This window comes from Leopardus geoffroyi, chromosome C1, assembly GCF_018350155.1.
Source record: "Leopardus geoffroyi isolate Oge1 chromosome C1, O.geoffroyi_Oge1_pat1.0, whole genome shotgun sequence".
In the NCBI taxonomy this organism is placed as follows: domain Eukaryota; kingdom Metazoa; phylum Chordata; class Mammalia; order Carnivora; family Felidae; genus Leopardus; species Leopardus geoffroyi.
The window spans coordinates 151,355,650-151,378,649 of record NC_059328.1 but is presented as its reverse complement, the minus strand read 5'-3'; the positions used below and the strand labels follow the sequence as shown (position 1 = coordinate 151,378,649).

General features: G+C 37.2%; 1 protein-coding gene across 7 annotated transcripts in view; it reads right to left on the bottom strand.

Moving 5' to 3' along the window:
* Positions 1-23,000, bottom strand: part of SLC4A10 (solute carrier family 4 member 10) — a 299,064-nt gene that overhangs the window by 73,187 nt on the left and 202,877 nt on the right. For all 7 annotated transcript variants that reach the window (XM_045480001.1, XM_045480002.1, XM_045480003.1 and 4 more), the window contains 5 exons: positions 16,565-16,711; positions 8,239-8,339; positions 5,000-5,174; positions 4,317-4,450; positions 3,672-3,917 (listed from right to left, as the gene is read on the bottom strand). In XM_045480001.1, the coding sequence (XP_045335957.1) occupies positions 3,672-3,917; positions 4,317-4,450; positions 5,000-5,174; positions 8,239-8,339; positions 16,565-16,711 (803 nt within the window). The remainder of the gene's footprint in view (positions 1-3,671; positions 3,918-4,316; positions 4,451-4,999; positions 5,175-8,238; positions 8,340-16,564; positions 16,712-23,000) is intronic.

The window sequence follows — 23,000 nt, the reverse complement described above, 5'->3', positions numbered from 1 at the left end:
AGAATGCTTTATTCTATTTTTGCTGTTTCTTAAAATCAAAGCAACCTAGAAAAAGTTATTCCCACAAACTCATTACTTATTGCTAACTTGACATATTCAGCTTGATCATCTGGTATAATGTATATATTCTTGAAACTAAATTGATTATCTTGACACTTGCTCTTGGCACAATGAAAAGAAACTTATAGCTTCAAATATAAGGTCTACATATTACCACATTATAAGGTTAGGATGCCAAAGGAACTAGGAGAGTCTTTAAAAAATCAAAGACATTTTGTTATTTCATTGGTAAAATTATGGGTTTAGGAAAATCTGAATACAGGAGGCCCAAGTATAAAGAATATCTGAAACGCACATCCTAAATATGATGCCTTTTTCAATATCTTACACCTAAACCAACTATGTGAAAGCATGGGCATATTAATTTTGCAAAGATTGCAATCTCAGATATGCTGCATCCTAGCTATGACATTTTTTGAAAAATTTTTCTTATAAAAACTGTGAAAGCATGAGGCCGGCAAACATCAGGAGAAAATTTTAGGTGACCATGAGCATGATGACACTTACAGACTGATTAGTGTGAAAAGGTCATGGTGGCAAGAACAAGAAAACCACAAGTATCATATGGAGCTCACGAAACAGAAAATGCTTTGGGCACAAGCATGATATTACACTGTGCATTAGCCATTATTGTTAGCAATACTTTTCTTTACCTTGTTTAAATGCACATGACCGAAAGTACACTAATAAATATATTCATCATACGCATAGCGAGATATTTGTTTTGCTTCTCCAAGACCAGGTAATAGCAATGCCTGATCAGATTCATGCACACACTGTGAGTGGTACTGAGAGCCAGGGAATCATGGCGTGAACATCAAAGTGAAGATGGTTCAGTAAAGATGTCTGGTCAGCACATTTCCCAGGGAGACTACCAGTCTCCAACCATTTCACCTCACCACCCAGCAGGATGAACCCATCTTTCCATCTCTGCTGCCTTCCTTATTATGGCTGAGAAGGGCACATGGGCAATGGAAAACAGTGATTAGCACACATTTCTGCTCAGCCTTCACATAATTAGGTTTTAGAGGTGTACACTGTGATAAAGCATCACTTGGGGATCCTTTTTTAGAAAAGCGGAGATGGAAACATTAAGAAAGTCAGGACCCATGCAACTCTCCTCCTGATTGCCATGAAAAGCAGGAATCATGGGCAAACAAAGCTATTTTTGCTTTCAAATTATCCTCTGAGCATTTGTCTTACTGAACCCCACAATTTGTCTTGATCTCATCACTTTTGGGGAGGTTGAAACCCCATGTTTACCCACTCCCTTACCATCATCTCTAATCTCTCTCTTTCCTCTGCCTCTCTGTCTTCATTTTCAAACACACATAGCTCTTTTCTGTCACAAATTACCATTCTCAGGATCTCGCTGCCCTCTCCAGCAGGCACTGTTTTTCACTTTCTTTGACCAAATCGGCCTCTGCATACTTTCTCCCTACTTTACCGCCTACTCTCATCTTCATTTTTTGCAAACTAGCTTGTAGTCCTGCCCCCCTCCCCACCCAGTGCTGTTCCTTACGTTAACAATGATCTCTCTCCCTCATCCTGTTTGATCTCTACACCACTGTCCTCTAAAGACTTCTTGACCCAGCTTTGTCCCATGCCTTTGACAACCTGCCACCATCCATGTTTGTTTGTTTTTTGTTTCTTTTTCTGATTCTTCTTACTTTTTACCTATTGCTTGCATGCTCCCATTCTTCTATCTTCAAGCTATGACCATTATCCAGGGCACAGTCTTTGCTTCTCTGATCTTTTTTCCTTTTTACACCTGGAGATTTTCAATGGTATTCCTCAGACTGAGGTACTTTGATGCTGCCACTGAAGGTTCGGGAACAAATGGAAGGGTGGGTGGACAGCTGGCGCCTCCCCACCACTGCACATGGAATAGTTCTGCTTTTACCTGTTTTACTTGGGCCATATTTTGTCTTTAGGAGAGCTTATTTGTATTCATCAGTGTACTGATGTAATTTGAAAATTACATCAAAACCATAAAACCTGGATCCAGCTTCTTGTCTTACCACTATCTATTTGACTTTCAACAAATATTTCAAAGCATCCATGCATTTCTTACGTCCCGACCTGCACCATTCCTTCCATCTGGACTACTCTCCTGCCCCCTTCCTCAGCACCTTCCTAACTCCTACTGGTATTTTGGTCTTCTTCTTCGTCTTCTTTTTTTTTTTTTTCTAAGTAGGCTCCACATCCAGCATGGATCCCAATGCAGGGCTTGAGCTCATGACTCTGAGATCCAGACTTGAGCTGAGATCAAGAGTTGGACCCTTAACTGACTGAGCCACCCAGGCACCCTGATGTTCTGGTCTTCTATGTTACTTCCTCCAAGAAGTCTTCCATGAACCCCAAATCTGGGTTGGGTATTCTTCTAATGTGGTACCATTGCATTCTGCACCAATCTCTTAACACAGCACTTCTTTCATTGTGTTGCCTGTTTGTCTGTATCCCCTATTAAACTGGAAGTTCACTGAGGACCGAATGTATTATTCATGTCTATAGCATAGCGCTTGGCATGTAATAAGTGTGAAAATCCAGGCAGAGATAATTATACATCCCTAGTACCTAGCATAGTGCCTGGCATGTAATAGGTTTAAAGATTCAAACAGATAACATACATCCCAGCAAGGAGATCCAAATTGGGTGACACTGTTCTCTAAAGAGAAACAACAGGGCATGTATCCATGTTATCCTTCATTCTGATCAAACTATTCTTCCCATTTGCCTGCTTCCTGAGTGTCCCTGACACCTCCTTCATCTGCTTCTGGATCCTGTTCACAACACCCTTGCTATTTGCTTTTATTGGGAAAGTTACTTTATGTTTCCACTCTGATTTTTCTTATCTGAGACAGGGGTGGAAAGACCAGGAAAAATTTGAAGTACTAAAAATCATTCTATTTTCAACACTGTATCATTACATCATTCTTAACAAAATCAGAACATGATACTATTTTGGCCTAATTTCAACAATTCTGATGTATGTCAATGGTAAATAAAGACAATAAATCTTCAAAGGATTTGGGGCCATATATAAGCAGTTTATAAGAAGACCATTGGTGATTGATGGAGAGGTTATAACGGCCTTGTAAAGAACATATTGGTTCAAATATCTGCTGTACAAAAATGTACATACAAATGCAACAAAAAAAAATCCTAAAATTAAATCAAAGAAAGGAATAATGTAATGTTTGTGTACTCCACAAACACAGTCGTAGAGAAATTCCAAACTCCTGGCATACTAAAACCGGAAAGTACACTAGGTACAGTCCCATCTTTAATCCTGAACTGTTAACATCACCTTCAACGGGCAAAGCCTGAGCACCTCCACCATTAATATCGTGCATTCTAAAAAGCAAAATCACATTTCAATTCGGTGAGTTTTGCTTTTGTTTTTATAATGAGAACTCAAGTATCAGATGAGTAGCTGATGAGGTGGCTTTTAAAATCCTGTTCCCCTCTGAGAGTCTGATCAGGGATTTAGATCCTGAATCAATGTAAGACACTTGATCTGCAATGGAAGTTCATCCTATTTTTTTTTTTAAACAATAGCAATTTGTAAAAAGACAAGCCCCATGGCCACTAGGGGAAACGTTACTTACGAGTATTGGGTCAGCAGTTCCAAATCATTATGCATGTTGATTGGATATGCTTCACTGAGTTCAAACAACTTCTCTAGGGCCTCATAGATGAAGATGATGCAAATAAGAGAAGCGAAAGCTTCTTCAGTGAACCGGGTGATGTAGCAGACGAGGGAGCTTGCATCGGTCGCCACAAGTATGATACAAAGGGTTGCCGTCCAAAGTCCAATACTAGCTCTTAAAGACAGGTACGACAGCCCATATTCTCTAGGAGGAGGAAAGAACAGCAGAAATAAGGTCATTTAACAGCTCGCCACCATTTTAAATAGATGGGAATAAGTCTAATTCAGGAAGTGAAAGAAAATAACCTTCACATCCCATGATTTTCTAAACTCAAAACGTTTGTCGAAAGGGGACATCTAAGAGGACAAAACTAAAAGAGGTTTCTCATGTTTAGAACAGAATATCATTTTTTATAAATTTTACATAGCAAATCGCACACACATTTTACTTTTCCTTTATTTCCATGGAGAGACAAAAATGGCAAACTGAATCAAATCCATTACGTCCACCTTTCCCAGCAGACCCCAGACATGATGTTGGGAGAAGTATAAATACGGTGGAGAAACAGAAAGGGAGGAAGGGCCAAAAGTATTTAACACTTACTTGCAAAATTTAAACAAAATCTTTTCAAACACCAAAACTGGTCCTGTACTGCCCAATATGGTAAGAGGCTGTCCACCAAAGAGGGAATAGGCTATCCCAGTCATAGATGCTCCAAAGAGAGATTCGATTGCACTCTGTGTAGAGATATAAATAATTCCATTACCTAAGCTACACAGGCAACCATTATACCTAGGAAGTACATGTTTAAAATACATGAGGATACTCTTTTTCATTTGCTATGAAAAACCTAGTGACCTTGGGCAGGATGTGGAGTAAGGGAATAAGAAAAGGGACAAGCAGTCAGGAGAATATGAATGGTACTGAATGGGGATGTGTTCTCTCCACATTCCTCACCTTGCTTTTCTTTGGACTATTAAAAGTTTACATGTATTCGCGGTCAGTGTCAGGACAGAAGCGTGGGCTGTGTAAGTGGGAAATGGATTCCTCATGTCCATCTCTCTCTCCTTGTGAGAATGGGAGCCAAAGCCAGACAAGGATGGGGGTTGGGGCGGGGTCAGGGATGAGAGCAGAACCTTGTGTAAGACTAAGAATTAACAGTTCTGAGACGTTCCACTTCCAGATAACCAGTTATAAAGGAATCCAAAACTAAATGTTGACTTATCTAACTATCATTCCTAAAAACTGATTAGGTTTTAAAATTCCAGGGAAAGCATAATACATACTATACGACCTTCCGTTGCTTCTCCCAGCAGTCCTCCAAACGTGATGACTGGAGACATACACGCGCAGTAGAGAAATAGAAAAGATGCTAAGCACTGCAGGCTGAAAGCATCTCTGAAGTCACTCCAGAAGTATGGAGCTTTTCTTTTGATATCTAAAATAAGTCCCCCAAAAATCCTAAGACGGGGGGAGGAGGGAAACACAAGAGTGAAATCCAAATATAAAAACACACACCCACAAAGCAAAATCCTCATTTCCTTTTTGCCAGGTCACAGTATACGTTTTCCATCAGCGGAGATGAGACCCCTTTTAACCTGCTACATTGTATTAGCATGATCTACAGAGATGGCTTTGTACCACTGTGTCTCTTCACTTCCTAACTAAATATTATGCCAGCAACCAGAAAACCCCGTGTTCTCTCAAACAAGGTGCAGAGCTGTCCTTCGATCAAAATTCAAATAATGAGATTTAAGGATCACTCTAATCTCTGTGCCATTTCTATATCAATCTACCCCTCCTAAACTCAGGCCTACTACCCTCAGTCGTTGGCAGTATTTTCTAATTGTTTACATTTCACTTAGCATAGCAGAAAGTGAAGTTTGGGAGGATAAGGTGGCTTTTGCGTTCTGCAACGGTGAACATTACCCTAGAGAGAAGAGGTAGTGTTTAACCATGGCTCCAGTTACCTACTTTCTCTGCCAAAATATTCCTCACCACGTATTGTTTCAAGCAGGCATCTAAATGGCCTTATGGATGACAGTAATACCTAGTAAAGACAGATAGATTCCATAGTTGTTTTCATTTTTAGGAAATTAAGAAGGGGACCTTATAATAACCAACCCAGACAAATGTAATTTTGATCCATTATTGTCTAAACATATCCCAACATCTATCATTCACAAGACAATAATGGCCTTACTTAGTATAAATTCACTTATTCTAAATATATCCCAAAACCACACCAAAACACTTGAAAGAGGATTTGGGGGGTGGAGGGGAGAAGAATAGCAGTAAATTGTGAAATGCTCCCTAAAATGTGAGGTCTAAAATATTTTTAATCTACTAGGAATGAGAATATTAATGAACAGGTATTCTCATTCTTTGAATATTTAATAATAATATATGGATTTAACACTTGGCTACTGAAAGCTCTTTGTGCTCCATGGAATAAAGATGTCATATTAAAATGAGTAAGACTATGATTAAGTTCCTACACAAAGGTTAAAAAAAACCATTATGTTCCAATCTACTGCCAGTATGCTAGATATATTTGGATTATGCAAAGATATTAAATTTTTATTTATTTTCTGGATAGAAATGTTCACAGACAATCTAAGAACTGCCTCAAAAATTATTGTTCTCTTGAGACGCTAATTCTGGTTTGCCTTGAAAAAAGTGTATCTTCAGAATAACTGAAAATTTTGACTCTTACTTGTAATCACCCTGATCTGACTGACATAGACACAATAGTAACCTGTTAGTAACTATCTCACTATTACATAAGTGAGAGACTCCTTATGTTTTCCTGGTGATTGCTTCCATCAGAGGGATGTGGACTAGGAGAAAGTGAGAAGGATGAAATTCCAATTGAAAAACAGGACATTTAAACTCAAAGAAGCTTACAGAGAACCCATGAAACTCATACACACAAAGATCATCTTAGAGTCCCCTGCGTGCGTTTGATAAACATGTGCATATTTTTTTATTTGGGGAGGATCATTTCTGAGTGATTTGTTAACTTATCAAAGTCACAATTCAACATAGATTTAATCCAGTATTTCTTTATTCATTTATCATTTACATCCCACCTAATCCCCAAAATATTTTGAGGTGGTTACGAACTATTACTTAGTAGTTAATATTTGTAGGTTTGATAGCACTTTCTGTTAGACCACTGTCTTCTAATTAATGACTTATTAGGGCATAAAATAGTGTCAATAGCTATGATATTACTGTGTAATAAACGTGCTTTTAGCAGCAAAAATCTAAATCCGGAAGTGGGAGGTCATTGCAGAGAACAGTGCAAGAGCAGCCCAGATGTACACCAGCAACTCTCGGAGAGCAGATGAGTAATGGATACTTCAAGTCATGTCAGCAACAGAATCTGTGGAAGAACTCTGGAGAAGCGAAGATACCGGATATTGGTGACCTGGGAGGATTTAGGAAGCAGTAAGGAAAAGTGAACTTCGAAAAAAATCTAAGCTATGTGGCATGTTACACCTGAGAGAGAGAGAGAGAGAGAGAGAGAGAGAGAGAAACCACCCAAAATAAAAAGACAGCATTTGAAAATATGAAAGCAAACAGAAGGAGTAACCACGCTTCCAGTAAAGGGAGAAGGAAAAAATTGTTTGAATCATCTCAAATTATGTATGGAGGCTGAGGAAGACATTAAAGGACCTTTCCTCAGAGACAAAACATAGATAAAGGGAAAGAACAGAGGAGAATTAAAATGCATAGAGTTGTCAGAAACTCGAAAGTCAGCTTAAAGGACACAGCGAAAGCAGTCCAGGAAATGGCCTTGAGAGGAAGGGGGTACCAATCCTGCAAAGCCTTTGCCCTTGCCTTCAATTATAATGGAGGCTGTGTGCACATATTCCCTGAAGACAGACCCTCCCAAGGTTTTCTGATTTTCTGCTCACACATTGCTTGGAGAGAGACAAGCTGTCAAAAAACGATAAAGAACCATTTTGAGAAATAAATTGAAGCTTTCATCTCTTCAAAGATGTGTGATTAGAAAAAATAAATCATATGGCTCTTTCAAATTACAACCGTAAAAATAAAAAATACTATTATATACATCCTACTTGCATGTAATGAGATAGGTTCTATAAGACTGAGTTCTTGGTATTTATTTTTATTTCCATCTGAACTTGAAGCTTTCAACAAGGCCCTTTTAGAAGGGGCCACTGACAGTTTTCTTATTCATTCTACGAATCTGTGAACACATTTTATGCACAGCAAAATGAAAGACTAGGTAAGATAAAATGGAATGACGTATTCACTGTGCTGGTTTAATAGTAACAAAAATGATTAGTAAATACTGGGAAATCAAATTTATTGGCATTACATAGGTGTTCACGGAATAGATATTCAAATAAATAAATACATACATACTCAAATAGGTATTTATTAACAGGTATTCAAAGTATAAAAAAAATTACATCTCTAAACAGCAATTCCTGACACAAAGGACAGTATATCATTTGGTCTTTGAAGTCCCATACAAGTACTTTTCACTGACCTTCCAGTTCGCTGGAGTTCAGGTCCACTGTGTCCTCCGTGGGGCTCTGCTTCCCCATGAGCGGCTGTTCCATTTGGTACAGCAGGAATCTTCCTCTTCTCCTGCAGGAAGTTTTTTGTTTTTGTTTTTTAATTTCAGGTGCTAGTTGTAAATAACAAAAACAATTTTTTTCCCTTGAGGCAATATGCAGAGTGGCCAAGAACCCAGGCTCTGTAACTTATTTGCTACATGAACTCTAAATAAAGTTATCTAATCTCCTAATGCTTCAGTTCCCTCCTCCATTCACGAGTGGTAGTAACAATACCTATCAGCGTGGTTGAGAAAATTAAATGAAGTGATGGACATTTACTCAGTCTTTCAATTAATCTTTACTGGTGCCTTGTGTGCCATTCATTGTTACGGATGTTAGAAATGCAAAGGTGAGTGAGAAAAGGCATTCTATTAGTGGAGACAAGCAAGTCTCTAATGTCAGGTAGACATTCAGCTAGGAAGACAATGAAGGAAAGGAAGGGGATGAAGAGAGACCAGGGTTGGCTAGGTTGGAATGAGGAGGCACTAGTTACGGTGGTGTTGTATGCCTGGCATAGTTCAACTGTTCAATCAACTTAAACTATTATCGCTAGCTATTTTTAAGGGTGGTTCCCTGTTATTCTGGCAGATATCTTCCTACCTAAGGAATGATTTACAACATGGTTCTTTCTGACTCACGGAGATCCCAGACTCTTACAAATGGAAACTTCCATTCAGTCATTGAGAAATTAACTGAGGCTTATGGAAGTGCTGTCTTATCACAAGCCTGTTCCACCCACTTTTGTCGGTGACAGAGATTTTTAAAAATCATAAAATCCTCCCTATTGGTTATCCTAGAGGATGCCAATGTGTTCAAAAGGGCTGAAAAGTATCATAAAAATTTTCTAAGTGGTGCAGTTAAAATATTTACTTCACTGCCATTCCAAAATAGTCTAAGCATGTGAATTAGCAAATGATCTTATGTATAATGGGACATTTAGGTAAAGTGGCACAGGTTTAAAACATGAGAAAAATAGGTTTTGAAATGCACAAAAATAGAGAAAAGTTCATTGCTTGATATTTTTACAACTTCCCAGGTATATGAATAGGTACAATGAACAAAAATTCAAAGATAAAAGAGAGGATGTCTGTCAGCTGATGGAGGAACTGCCTTTACACATAAATAGCTATTATACACAGTAAAGGGCTTTAAGGGTGGCCTCAGTACCCTAAATCTTAGCTTCCATAAATCTCAGAAAGCAAGTGATATTATTTGGTTTCATGGGTAATTATCCCTTACTGGCTATGTCTCATTGTCTTACAATGGAAAAAGCTATACATTGATAAGGCAAATGATAAACCATGAAATATATTAGCCATTCTAAAGTACCTGTTTCATCAAGGAGTGTTCATCTTATAGTAAGGGGGAAAGGTGTGTGAAAAGAGATGTATGAACAGTACCGATGAATATTCAGGAAAATGCAGGAAATATTTTTTGTTCAGAAACACAGGTATTTTGTTTTTTTAAAACAAATTAAAGAGTGTATATATATTTGACTACTCAACTTATGCAATCTACTAATTCAACCAACCAATACTTATTGAAAGCCAATTTGTGTCAGGTACTCAACCCCACCACTAAGACACCAGTGGACAAATCAGGCCTGTGGAACTCACCTTCTAATGGGGAACCCAAACAATAAACAAATAAACACATAAGTAAATTAATTCTACAATGTGTTAGATTAAAACCTATGTAAAAATGAAAATTTAGAGCAGAGTTAAGAGGGGGATCTGAGGTATGGGGTGGGTGGGTAGGGAGGAAGGAGTGGCAATTATAAACAGAGTGGTCAGGTAGGATCAGTGAGAAAGTGTCATTTGAGAAAAGCCTAAGGGAGCTGAGAGAATAAGCCATGAGAATAACTGGGGGATATCCAGACAGAAAGAACAGCAAGTGACACAGTGTCAAGGCAGGGGTATGGCTGTAGGGTTTGAAGAACAAAGAACAAAGAAGCCGACATTGTTGGAAAAGAGTTCACAAGAAAGAAAGTCCTTGTGTTTACTTTCAAACTAGGAGTTTACTTTGAAGAAATAAAGGGAAGCCAGATTGTATAGATTTAGTAGACCATTGTACGTATTTGGCTTTTATTCTCAGTGAATTGAGAAAATGTTGTAGGGTTTTGAGGAAAGGAGTAGCATGGTCTCACTTGGAGTCACTCTGGCTGCTGTGCTGATAACACATGTTGGGGGCCAAGGACAGAAACAAGGAGAGTGATTAAAAAAAAACTATTTCAATAATCTAGGAGAAAAAAAATGATGGTAGCTTGAACTAGTATGGCAGCAGTAGCAACAATGAGAAATGGTGTAATTCTGGATAAATATTAAAGGAAAATCCAAGAGTATTTCCTGGAAGAATGGAAATCTAAGAATAAATTTAAAAAATGAGTGTTTTTGGCTTGACCAACGATAAGTATGGAGTTAAGACCTACCAATAGAGGCAGGTGCAAATGCAACAGACTTTGAGAAAAGATCGGAGTTTCTTGTATACTTCAGGAAGTATTATATTGCCTTTTCTAATATAAATGCAAAGATGAATACAGATATAGAAATGAGACAATCTACAATTGAGTTCAAACTTTGGATATGTCAGGTTTTAGATATCTATAAGACATCCAAGGGGAGACATTGGCATGTGGATAAATAACTCTCAAGTTCAAGGTAAAGAGTAAATTTGGGAAAGGATTTAAAGCTATAACATTGGATGATATTACCAAGAGAATGAGTGTAGGTAGAAAAGAAAAGATGAGCAAAGACTGAGCCCTGTATCATCTCAACATAAAAAAATCAGGGGAAAAAAGAAGAAACCAGCATAGGAGATTGAGGAGTGACCAGTGAGCTAAGAGAAAAACCAAGAGTGTGGTGTCTTGGGAACCAAGCAAAGAAAGTACAGGGAAAGGGGAGTCATCAACTCTGTCAAATGCTGTTGACTGGCAGGCAAATAGAATGCAGACTAAGAACTGACTATGGGATTGAACAGTGTAGAGATCCTCGGTGACCTTCATGTATGTACTTTTAGTGAAGTGATGGGGAAAAGTCTTATTGGAGAAGAGGAATTGGAGGCAGGTAGTTCAGAGAACCCTTGTGCCATTTGGTTGCAGAGGGGACAATAAGGAATGGATGAGTAGCTGATGGTGATAGCAGTATTGAGAGGTTTTTTTTTTAAAGATTTGCAAATTAGTAAGGTTTTATGCTAACAATAATGACATAATAGAGAACAAAAGAATTGATGATATAGGAAAGAAAGAGAATTGGTGTAATGTCTTTGAGTAGGTTTGAACAGATGGGGTCTAATGCAAAGGTAGAATGCTGACTTTGGATAATTCAATAATAATATATAGGAAAGCAGAGTATGTGGGAGTAGATGCCTGCAGGCAGGTAGATGTGGTGGTGGGAGTCTATGGAAGTTCCCTTTAAGTTATTTCACATTTCTCAGAGAAGTAGGAAGCAAATCTGAAAGTGAGGGTCAGAAGGATGTGCTGAAGATGTGAGGAGAGAAAACAGGTGTGAAATAGTCATCTAGAGAAACTTATTGGACCAGGGGAGATAGGATGATGAACCGGCAACATTAAGGGTCCACTTGAGGTATGTGGTCATGAACTAACGAGATTAGTCAGTGTAGCTGTTTTCCTTCAGCTACATCCAACTGCATCAATGCAGGTACAGATTAAAGAGTTGGATTCACACAGGGTTGTGGTTTTAACAAGCAAGTAATTGGCGTGAGAGAAAAGCAAAGAAGTTTATGGTATACACAAGGGAGTGATTATAAGGACCCACACAAAGTTCTAATTTTCAGGGTTATCCCTTGAAGTGGACAAGTTCTTCTTCTCTTAACTGAGAGAAAAAAGTATTAAAAATTCTGTGACTTATACATTTCAAAAGAACATAAAAACCACGGAAATTATCCCATGGAGGAAAACAGTATTTAAATAGTATGAAGTCAGAGTGCTTAATATCTTTTAATTTATCTTGCTCCATTTAGTGAAAGAAAACATAGCTCATAGCATCTATTATTCAATTACAACATACATTTAAAAAATACTAATGTTGTAAAGAAGCATAGCAGAACCCAAGTGCCTTGATTCTTAATTCGATGTTCTTTCTACTATTGCCTCTTAATATTCTGAGTCCAGTAATTAATCCTGATTTTAAAGAATCTCATAAAAACAATTTTAAAAATACAGAGCTCCCAGTCCTCCACTTGCCTCAAAAATATCATTTCTCAAAGGCAAGATGTTTTCAAAAATGCTTGACTTCAGTCTTAATGTTCAAAAAACTAAATGGTATTAACAAGTGACTTTTCAAGTCTCATTCATTTTCAAATGTATTAATATTTTCACAGAATTTTTCCCAAATAAAATAAAGAGTTTCTTTCTTACCACTTCAGGAAGCATTATACTGTCTTTTTCTAATATCATAAGTGCAAAGATGTTTACAAGTACAAAAAATAAGTCAATCTATAACCCCAAAAATTACACTTTCAGCAACTTCTTTTATTTTAGTAGATCAACTGAAACAATGTGGCTGCAGGTACAGAATCACAAAATTGTAATTGTTGAGAAAAGGAAATCAAATAATCTTTAATAATTATGAAATGACTTCAGAAATAAGACATCAGTGTGTATTTCTTAAATCGATAGTGAGATTGAGATTTTTTTCCCACCTCTGGCTAACCAGGAGAACATTCTATGTCTGGGTCTTAGTCAACTAGAGCAGTAAGGTCAGGCAAGTTGGACTCCACAGGGACAAAAGCCCTAGGGAAGGCTGAGTAGATGACATCTGTGGGGGCTGCAGGGGGCATATTCAGTAGGAACAGACGTGGCAATATGAGTGGCCTTAACAAACATTTAGCTACAAATCTCAACAAAGTCAGGCCTGTAATTTAAAAATGACCCCAAATAATAGCAAAATAATAGTCTTTATTTTTACCTCTCTGGATTATATAATAAGTGAAATGCACACTGGAGTTTTAATTTTTACAATTTTTATATCATACATCCACACAAAGGTAACATGAACATAAGAATTCTAATTTAAAAATACTGGGGTTCCTGGGTGGCTCAGTCGGTTAAGCATCTGACTTCGGCTCAGGTCATGATCTCGCAGTTTGTGAGTTCAAGCCCCACATTGGGCTCTGTGCTGACAGCTCAGAGCCTGGAGCCTGCTTCAGATTCTGTGTGTGTGTGTGTGTGTGTGTGTGTGTGTGTGTGTGTGTGTGTGTCTGCCCCTCCCCCACTTGTACTCTGTCTCTAAGATTAATAAACATTAAAAAAAAAAGTTAAAAAATAATTCTTCCCAATCAGAAATAAGATTAGCAGTAAGGGGGAATTTTCTATCTGATATGATTAAGCCATGCCTTTAAATTTCCTTTTTTTTTGTAATGCTTTCATTGCTTTATTTTTAAAAATACTGATCCACCTGGAACTTGTAAATGTTCCAATTTAATGCAAGACAACATTAAATAAATCTTGACATTAAGTAAAGAGTACATACTTATCAAAAAGAATATTATTTTTTTACTTTTTTTTAAGTTTTTATTTTAATCATCTGGTGCCCATCTTCACAAGGGCCCTCCTTAATCCCCATCAACTATTTCAGCCATTCTTCCACCCACCACCCCTCTGGTAACCATCAGGTTGTTCTCTATAGTTAAGAGTCTGTTTCTTTGTCTGTCTCACTTTCTTTTTTTTTTTCTTTGCTCATTTGTTTTGTTTCTTAAATTTCACATGAGTGAAATCATATGGTATTTGTCTTTCTCTGACTGACATATTTTGCTTAGCATTATACTTTCTAGCTTGTTCCATGCTGTTGTAAATGGCAAGATTTCATTCTTTTCTATGGCTGAGTAATAGACCATTTTATATTCACCTCTTCTTTATCCATTCATCTATCGATGGACACTCGGGCTGCCTCCATAATTTGACTATTGTAAATAATGCTACTATAAACATAGAAGTGCATATATCCCTTTGAATTAGTGTTTTTGTATTCTCTGGGTAAATAGCTAGTGGAGTGACTACTGGATCATAGAACAGCTCTATGTTTAACTTTTCAAGGAACCTCGATACTGTTTTCCACAGTGCCGCACCAGTTAGCATTCCCACCAACAATGCAAGAGGTTCATTTTTCTCTACATCCTTGCCAACATCTGTTGTCTCTTGTTTTTAATTTTAGCTATTCTGACAGGTATGAGGTGATACCTCATCATAGTTTGACTGGCATTTTCCCGATGATGAGTGATATTAAAAATCTTTTCATATGCCTATTGGCCATCCGAATGTCTTCTTTGGAGAAATGTCTGTTCCTGCCTTCTGCCCATTTTTAATTGGATTATTTGTTTTGGGGTATTGAGTTTTATAAGTTATTTATATAATTTTGATACTGACCCTTTATCAGATATCAAAAAGAACTTTAAAGCATTAAAGAGCCTTGAAATGTCATTAAAGTTTAATTTCTAGAAATACAGCAGAATAAACATTCCTCCTTAATAGACTTCAAAAAGTCTGAACTGTGAAATGTTCAGTGTGGCAAGGTGGATTGAATAGGCAGAAAACAAGATCATGTGACTTTGTTTTTCAACAGGGTGATAAATGATGTCACCTAGGAAAAATATAAATTATTGAGAGCCTTACTGTATACATTTTTATCTAGTTTCCACTTGGTACATTATAAAATGGCAAGAACAAGCAGTAAGAAAATCCAGACATACAGCAAAATTCGATCTTTAATTCTTCGATCAGGTTTCCCACACCAAGCTCCATAAACAAAAGGAGGAGAGAGGAGGAAAATGCCAATGACCCCAGAGAAGCCATGGTGATGGGAGTGTTGTATCTGGGCTGGAGGCTGAATTTTTTTTTCCTTTTTTAAAAAAAAAAGTTTATTTATTTTGAGAGAGAGAGAGAGAGTGGGATACGGGCAGAGAGAGAGGGAGAGAATCCCAAGCAGTCTCTGCACTGTCAGCACAGAGCCCAATGCAGGGCTTGATCTAAGGAACTGTGAGATCATGACCTGAGATGAAATCAAGAGTCAGATGGTTAACCGACTGAGCCACCCAGGCAGCCCAGGCTGAATTTTCTTAATATTCACCAATTTCAAAGTAATATATCAAAATATGGAAAGACAGCAATGGGCTTTTCTCAGGCCATATTTTAAGTGTTTATTAAAATTTTAATTTTCCTCCAGTATAATATGTTTTAAGGTGGGTTTAAAATCTTTCCAGGCATATGGGACCATTTGATTTGGTAGCATATCATCAATATATCAAATTTCTCAGTGACGTGTGTTGAATAGCATTAAGACTCTGTAACTTCATATCCCTACCTTCTTAGGTGCTATATAGGTTCTGGTACCAATTCCAATGTGTTCCCCATTGAACCAGGGGGCTCTCCACACCAACAAGCAATGCTACAGATACTAGCTGGGTATCCTACAATCCAGCTCAACTCTGACACTATTTAATGGGACACAGCATCAGATTCCATTATTAAGGGTTTACACCTGCAAGATTGCCCCCGTCTCACCCCAAGTTGCCACCTGAGCTTCTGACTGAGTGGCTATAAATCAAAGATTCCCATGACCCTCTCCTCAGGTTCAATTAATTTGCTAGAGCAGCTCACAGAACTCAGGGAAACATTTTGCATACAGATCACTGGCTTATGATGAAAGGATATAACTCAGGAACACAGCCAGGTAGAAAAGATGCACAGGGCAAGGTATGGAGAAAGGGTGAGGAGCTTCCTTGCCCTCTCCAGACATGCTTCTCTCCCCAGTCTCCACATGTTCACCAACCTGGAAGCTCTCTGCTCCCTGTCCTTTTGGGGTTTCATGGAGGCTTCATTACATAGGCATGATTGATTAAAACATTGGCAATTGGTGACTGAATGCAATCTCCAGCCCCTTCCACTTCCTGGAGGTGGGAGGGTGGGACTGAAAGTTCTAACCCTCTAATCACAGAGTTGGCTCCAGTGGCCAGCAGCCCATCCTGTGGTGAGTTCCAAAAGTCACCTCATTAACATCTTGCTCCTCACTTAGGAAATTTGAAGGGGTTTAGGAGCTCCATGCCACAAAAGGGAATGAACACCAAATATATATATATATATATATATATATATATATATATATATATATGTTATTAAAAATCACAATAACACACAATTTAAATCATTTTGAATCTTTTCAATGAGTTATACTTTTTTAGTACATGTATTTAAAAGACAAAAAAAATGATGGGATTTTTAAGAGTATTTTCAAATATACATACCTGGGAAGGAACATTTTTGGGAGGCTCTATACGAATGCTTGGATCCCATTCGCCAGGAGGAAGAACAGTAACCTGATCTAGAAATTCATCGATTCCTGATACCAAGTCATTGCGATCTTTAGCTTTGTAAGCAACATCATGAAATACCTACAGGAGGAAAAGATAAAAATAATAAATAAAGATAAAAAGTAATCATAAAATCTTAATGTGTTCAGTGTTTTCATTTCCCAGTTATCTTACATGTGATTATAACAATTTGAAGAACTAGGCAGCTCTAACTAAAAAAAGTTTTTAAACTATTATAATTTATTCTACGAATGCACACAGATATAGATTTTTCTTAGAATGCTAGAATGAATGTTGAAATTTCTGAAACAAAAGTAAGAAAAAGAGAAAGGAGTATGAAAGGAATCTCATTCAGTTAGAATTAAGGATTCAAGCTTGGCAAAGGTTATTTTTGTGTGGCGAAATCAAACTTTCAGAAAGAAGCCCTTGCTTAAAAACAGAGATAAGATTTATAGAATATATTGAAAATTTTAGCAATACTTACACCCTGAAACATATAAACTAATTTAAAAGGTTATTTGTTTTAATTTTTAAATAATAATAAAGTTATAAATGAGTGTTTTCTGAATATATATCACATCATCTATACAGTATAACAAGCATATTTCCATTCAAAATGAGTTACATTTACACACACGCACACGCGCACGCTGTGGTAGTCATTTATGCTATTGACAGACATCACAGTTCTTCTCGACATAGGGTAAGATGCCATTCCTTGCCTTCTTTGATAGTGGGATTAGGTGTACCCCATTTAGGTGCACATATGTCAATTTCAAATGGAAGTTATGACAATCTGCATGTAATTTAACGCATTGTCTTTTGTCTGCCGTAGTGACTGAGAAAAAGTAGGGTGAGGGGGAGCTTCTATGGGCCTGGGTACCTGAGCGACGATAACCCCTCTACTAACTTAGAACCCCTCTACTAACTTAGAACAGACACAGGCCATGATAGAAATAAATGCTCACTGTTTTAAACCACTGAGATTGTAGGTGTTTATTCCTGCAGCATAACACAGAGACAAATGGTATATTTAACATAACAAATGAAGAAAGTAAAAATAAAGATACATGGGATAATTTAGTCTATATTAAACATAATATGAATATTTCTTATACTTTTTGTATTTCATATAATATGAAATGGAGCAGACATTTGAGGCTTGGGGTTACTAAATTATTCTTATGCTGAGTTACATATTACACTGACCACCTTTTCTAAAATTTCCAGGGAAATTGTGCTTTCAAATATTCTACTTTTAGAACATTTGTTTTAGTTTCTGGTTTGATACTCAATCTAAACTGCTGAAGAAGAGATTATGATTATTTTCAAAGGCTTTTGCTTTACTTTCCAACCAAGAACTTTTCACAGATGATCATTGGTATGATAAACATATAGTCTTGTTTTAGGATAATTTGAAGACACCAAAAACATATTAATGGTTTAGTTGTATTTTGGGAAAGATATTTTTTCTAAATATTGACAACACTGATTTCCTACCATAAGCCACTGAGTTTATAGCTCAGAATATCTCTCCTCTTCTACAGAGTTTTATATGATCATGAGACCCAATCTAAACATTTAAGAGTTGCAAATGTTCTTAATCCCAACAAGAGTTTAACTACTTTACTGTTTCCCTGCTAGTAGCAACTCTCTTGAAATCTTTCTTGATTTGACCTCTTAATTAAAAAAATTGTTTCGGGGCGCCTGGGTGGCTCAATCGGTTGGGCCTCCGACTTCGGCTCAGGTCGTGATCTCACGGTTTGTGGGTTCAAGCCCCGCATTGGGCTCTGTGCTGACAGCTTGGAGCCTCGAGCCTGCTTTGGATTCTGTGTCTCCCTCTCTCTCTGCCCTTCCCCCACTCACAGTCTGTCTCTCTCTCCTTCAAAAATAAACAAACATTGGGGTGCCTGGGTGGCTCAGTGGGCTGAGCCTCCAACTTCGGCTCAGGTCATGATCTCGCAGTTGACAAGTTTGAGCCCCACATGGGGCTCTGTACTGACAGCTCAGAGCCTGGGGCCTGCCATGGATTCTGTGTCTCCCTCTCTTTCTGCCCCTCCCTCACTCATGCTCTGTCTCCCTTTGTCTCAAAAATAAATATAAACATTAAAAAAAATGAATATTTAAAAAAATTTTTTAATTGCTTCAAAGGATCACATGATCTTATACCTGCTTTAGATATATGAATGTCCAAATTCATTCAGAGCAGCTGATTTCCTATTGTCTTCAAACTCCTCAGATACCACAATTTGTTTGATTTTAAATTTAAAACATTCTTTACTATTGATTTCCTATCACCAATTTCCCCAATAGCTTTATTTTAAAGGGCTCTTCTCCCTTCTCTTTGTTTAGCTAACCTAACATTCTGATTTCAACATACATTTGACTTTTAAGAGAAGCCTTCCCTGATCCCCTCTCAAACAAGATTAGACATCCTGTTAATACGTTCCTAACACCTTGTCCTTTTTCTTGATAGCTTTCACTGTAATTATAATTATTGTAATTCATTGTTAATTATATAATTAGTTGTTTAATGCTTATTTTTCCTGCTAACACATGAGCTCTGAACATTCATTTAATATTTATCAAAGTATTTATATGCTAAGGATACATCAGTGAATAAAACCAACAAAAATCCATCCCCTCATGGAGCTTACATTCTAGTGGGAGGGTAGAGATGGAAAATAAACAATATAAGGAGTGTATATATTTTGTTGGAGGGTGGAAAATCCAATACAGAAAAATGAGGTAGGAAAAGAGAATAAGGGTATGACTGGGGGGAGGGTGCTATAATTTTAAATAGGGTGATTAAGGAAGACCTCAGTGAGACATTTCAGCAAAAACCAAGGTATTGGAAGCAAGAGCTCTCCAGGCAGAGGGTATAGCCAGTGCAAAGATTCTCAGGTGAAAGCATGCATGTCATATTTGAGAAGTAGCTAGGTGGCCAAATGCTGGGAAGGAATGAGCTAGAGGGAGAGCAGCAGGAAAGGTCAGAAGGGCAGAAAGTCATCCTGGGATTTTTTAGATCTTCATAAGAATTTTCACTTTTACTCTGAATGAGATAAGAAGCTATTAGAGGGCCTTGAGCAGAAGCCTAGCTCATGCTGTTGTCTCGAGAACAGAAGGAAGTAGGCAAGGGCAGAGAGAGCAGTAGGAGTTCTACTGCGATGGTAGAATAATAATGGTGGCATGGGCCAGGTGATGAGGGTAAGAACCAGGTGATAGCAGTTCAGAAAGTCAGAAGTAGTAGGATTCTGCACATATTGTGAAAGTAGAGGCAGGCAGATTTACAGATAGATCGGACTTGAGTGTGAAAGAGGAGTCAAGGATGACTTCAGGGTGTTCCATGAGGCCAGTGCCCAAAGCTTTCATTTCTACCACTTTATCTCCAATATGTAGTAGGCAATAAATATATATTCTTCACAATAATAACATGAAATATTTACAATTATTGTCATTCCCAGTTTGAAGATGAGGAAACTGAGGCAGAGAGAGTGGAAGTTAACTTGCTCAAGACCACACAATGAGGAAGTACCCTTTCCTTCTTTCTTTCTTCTTTCCTTTTTTCCTCCCCCCGCCCACCTCTCTTCCTCTCTTTGTTTCTTTCTCTTCTTTTAAAATATAGGAGAGTCTAGACCATCTTTATAAGGAGATAGAAATGATAGAGTAGGGAAGGAGAAACTGATAATGTAGGAACCATAATTAAGGAGCAAGTTTCAATGCAGTGGAAGGGAAGAAGGAAGGATACAGAAAAGGAAGCTGAAAAAAAGCAGCAGTGAATTAGGAAGAAACCTCAATAAATGTGTTTGTTTCCTTCAAGCCTGCTTTTAATATTTTTGGACCTTTATTCTTCTATGTTTTTCTTAGAATAAGTTCATCAAGCTCCTTGATAAATCCTGTTGGGATTTTGATTGGAATTGCATTCATTTCTCTCTCACCACCACTGCTTGCCCAAATTGTTGCAATGCCTCTCAAGTGGTCTCTTTGCTTTTTCCCTTGCTCCTCCACAAGATAAATCATGTCATTTCTTTTCTCAAAGTCTTTCATTTGCTTCCCAACTCCAAGTCCCTACAGAGACTGGCCTGTTGCCTCTTTGACCTCATTGCCTACTGCACTCTCCCTTTCTCCCTCCTGCCCAGCCATGTTGTCCTCTTTGCTGTTCCTCAGATATTCCTGGCAAGCTCCTGTCTCAAAGCATTTTCTCTCATTTATTCTTTTGTTTGGAAAGTATTCCCTCAGATATCTGAATAGCTTGCTCCTTCTCTTTTAGGTTCCTGATTTTAACTTGCAACTGTCTCCATTCCATTCCTATCTTCCTTCCCTGCTTTGGCGGTTTCCTCCAAAGCACTTATTACCACATGTCATACATTTTACTTTTATGTATTAGTCTGTCTTTTCACTAGACTATTAGCTCAATGAAAGAAAAGGCTTGTGTCTATTTTGTTCACTCATATATCCCCATCAACTGCAAAAGTGCCTGATAAATAGTTCACATTCAATAAATATTTATTGAAGGAATTAATAAAGAACAAAGTGAAGAAGGAATTCGACCTAATAGAGACCAAGACTCATTACAGTAAGAATACTATAATTAAAATAGTGATGGCGCAGAGATGGATGGGGGTTTTTTTGAAAAGCACTTATTACCCACCATTGAGTAAATGATGGACTAACCAATAAATGGTACTAAGCCAAGTGATTATATAAAAATGAAATTGGATCTTTACCCATCTCCCATGCAAAAAGCAATTCTAGGTATATTAAAAACTTGTATATGAGAGATAAAGTAAAAAATTCATTGTACATAAAAGAATGTATTTAAGCAATAGTTCCTATTTCAAAATTTAGTTTCAAAACAAAGCACACAATTAATTTTAGTTGTTCTTCATGAAAAAAAAAAAAAGGAAAGAACAGGTATTCAACAATGTCAAATGCCAATAGGAGATCAAGTGACACTGAGTACAGAACATGGAATAGTATATCTGGTAAATAAGGACCTTACTGAAAGCAGTTTTAGCACAGTGGTGCCAACAAAATTCAGACTGTAACACATTGAGATGAATGAAGCTAAGATATCGAGAACTAGGTGAACACTACTCCTACAAAGCTGTTGAGATTCAGATTCGGTCAACAGTTCTTCAATGGTAGATGCTATATGAAGCAGTAGGTATTTCATTTTCAGGATGGAGGAAACCTGGACATGTATGTGATATGTATTTCTTAAATAGCTACTGTATTTGGGCATGTTCTCTGATTGAACAGAAAAGTCAGTACTGACTCAAAATCTGGGTTAACAGAGAAAACTGTTGGCTCAAAAGCCAAGAACAAGAAAAAGAAAAATGATGTCACTCTCAGGAAATTTTTTGTTTTTGTCTTTCCTTTTGTTTTCATAAGCGTTATTTCATTATTTATGTTAACATATATTGATTTTATTTCATAAACATTATTTCAGTATTTTAATATATATTGATTTTATTATTTTTTAAATGAATTTCATAAATACAGATTTTTAAAAATTCTCAGTTTTAAGTTCTATTATGATAAATATTGGCATGCTAGTTATATAAACAAAAAGTCTTTGGTGTGCTTAATAATGTTTAAGAATGGAAAGAGGTTAATACAATGGTCGTAGTGCCAATAAGCAAAATCATATGATTTATCTCTAGCAATGCTTAACGGAAAGGAACAAAATAGATTACTCAATTGATTCGAGATCAGGTATTGCTAAGAGGACTAGCACATTCAGTCACTAACTCATTAAAAAAAAATTATTAAACCCTGGCTGAAGACCAGATGCCAGGCTAGCTAAGTCTAAAGATACAAAAGGAAAAGACAGACTATGTATGTACAAGAAGTTTCCAGTATGGAGGGGAGAAAAACAAACAGAGCTCAGGCAACAAAAAGTTTTTTTGAGCACCTGACAAAATCAGGGCACAAAAATGAATAATAAGTGGTAACAGCTGTCACAGAATTTACAGTTTGATACTGTAATCTGATTCATCAGTTCCTTAACTAAACTTTATGAATCAAACTAAATTTTGTTCTTAATGAGTGTAATTATTCATTGCCTTCAAAGCAATTAGATAAGCAGAACAACTTGTCTACCTATGTTTTGAACAACAACAGCAAAAAAGTGCTTTCTCTTTTAAAAGAGAAAACATTTAAATATTTCTTGATATTCAATTAATGCACTATTATAATTAACATGCCCTTTATCGTTAATCGCCCTCGTCTTCTATAGTAACTTTCTGGCTGAGTTTCTGCTTCTCTATCCCACTGGTGAGAGTTACAAATTACTCTAAAACTAAGCTCTAAACTTTCAAATCTAAGGGATTTATGTTTGAGCCCTCATTAGATGGCCAATGCTTGT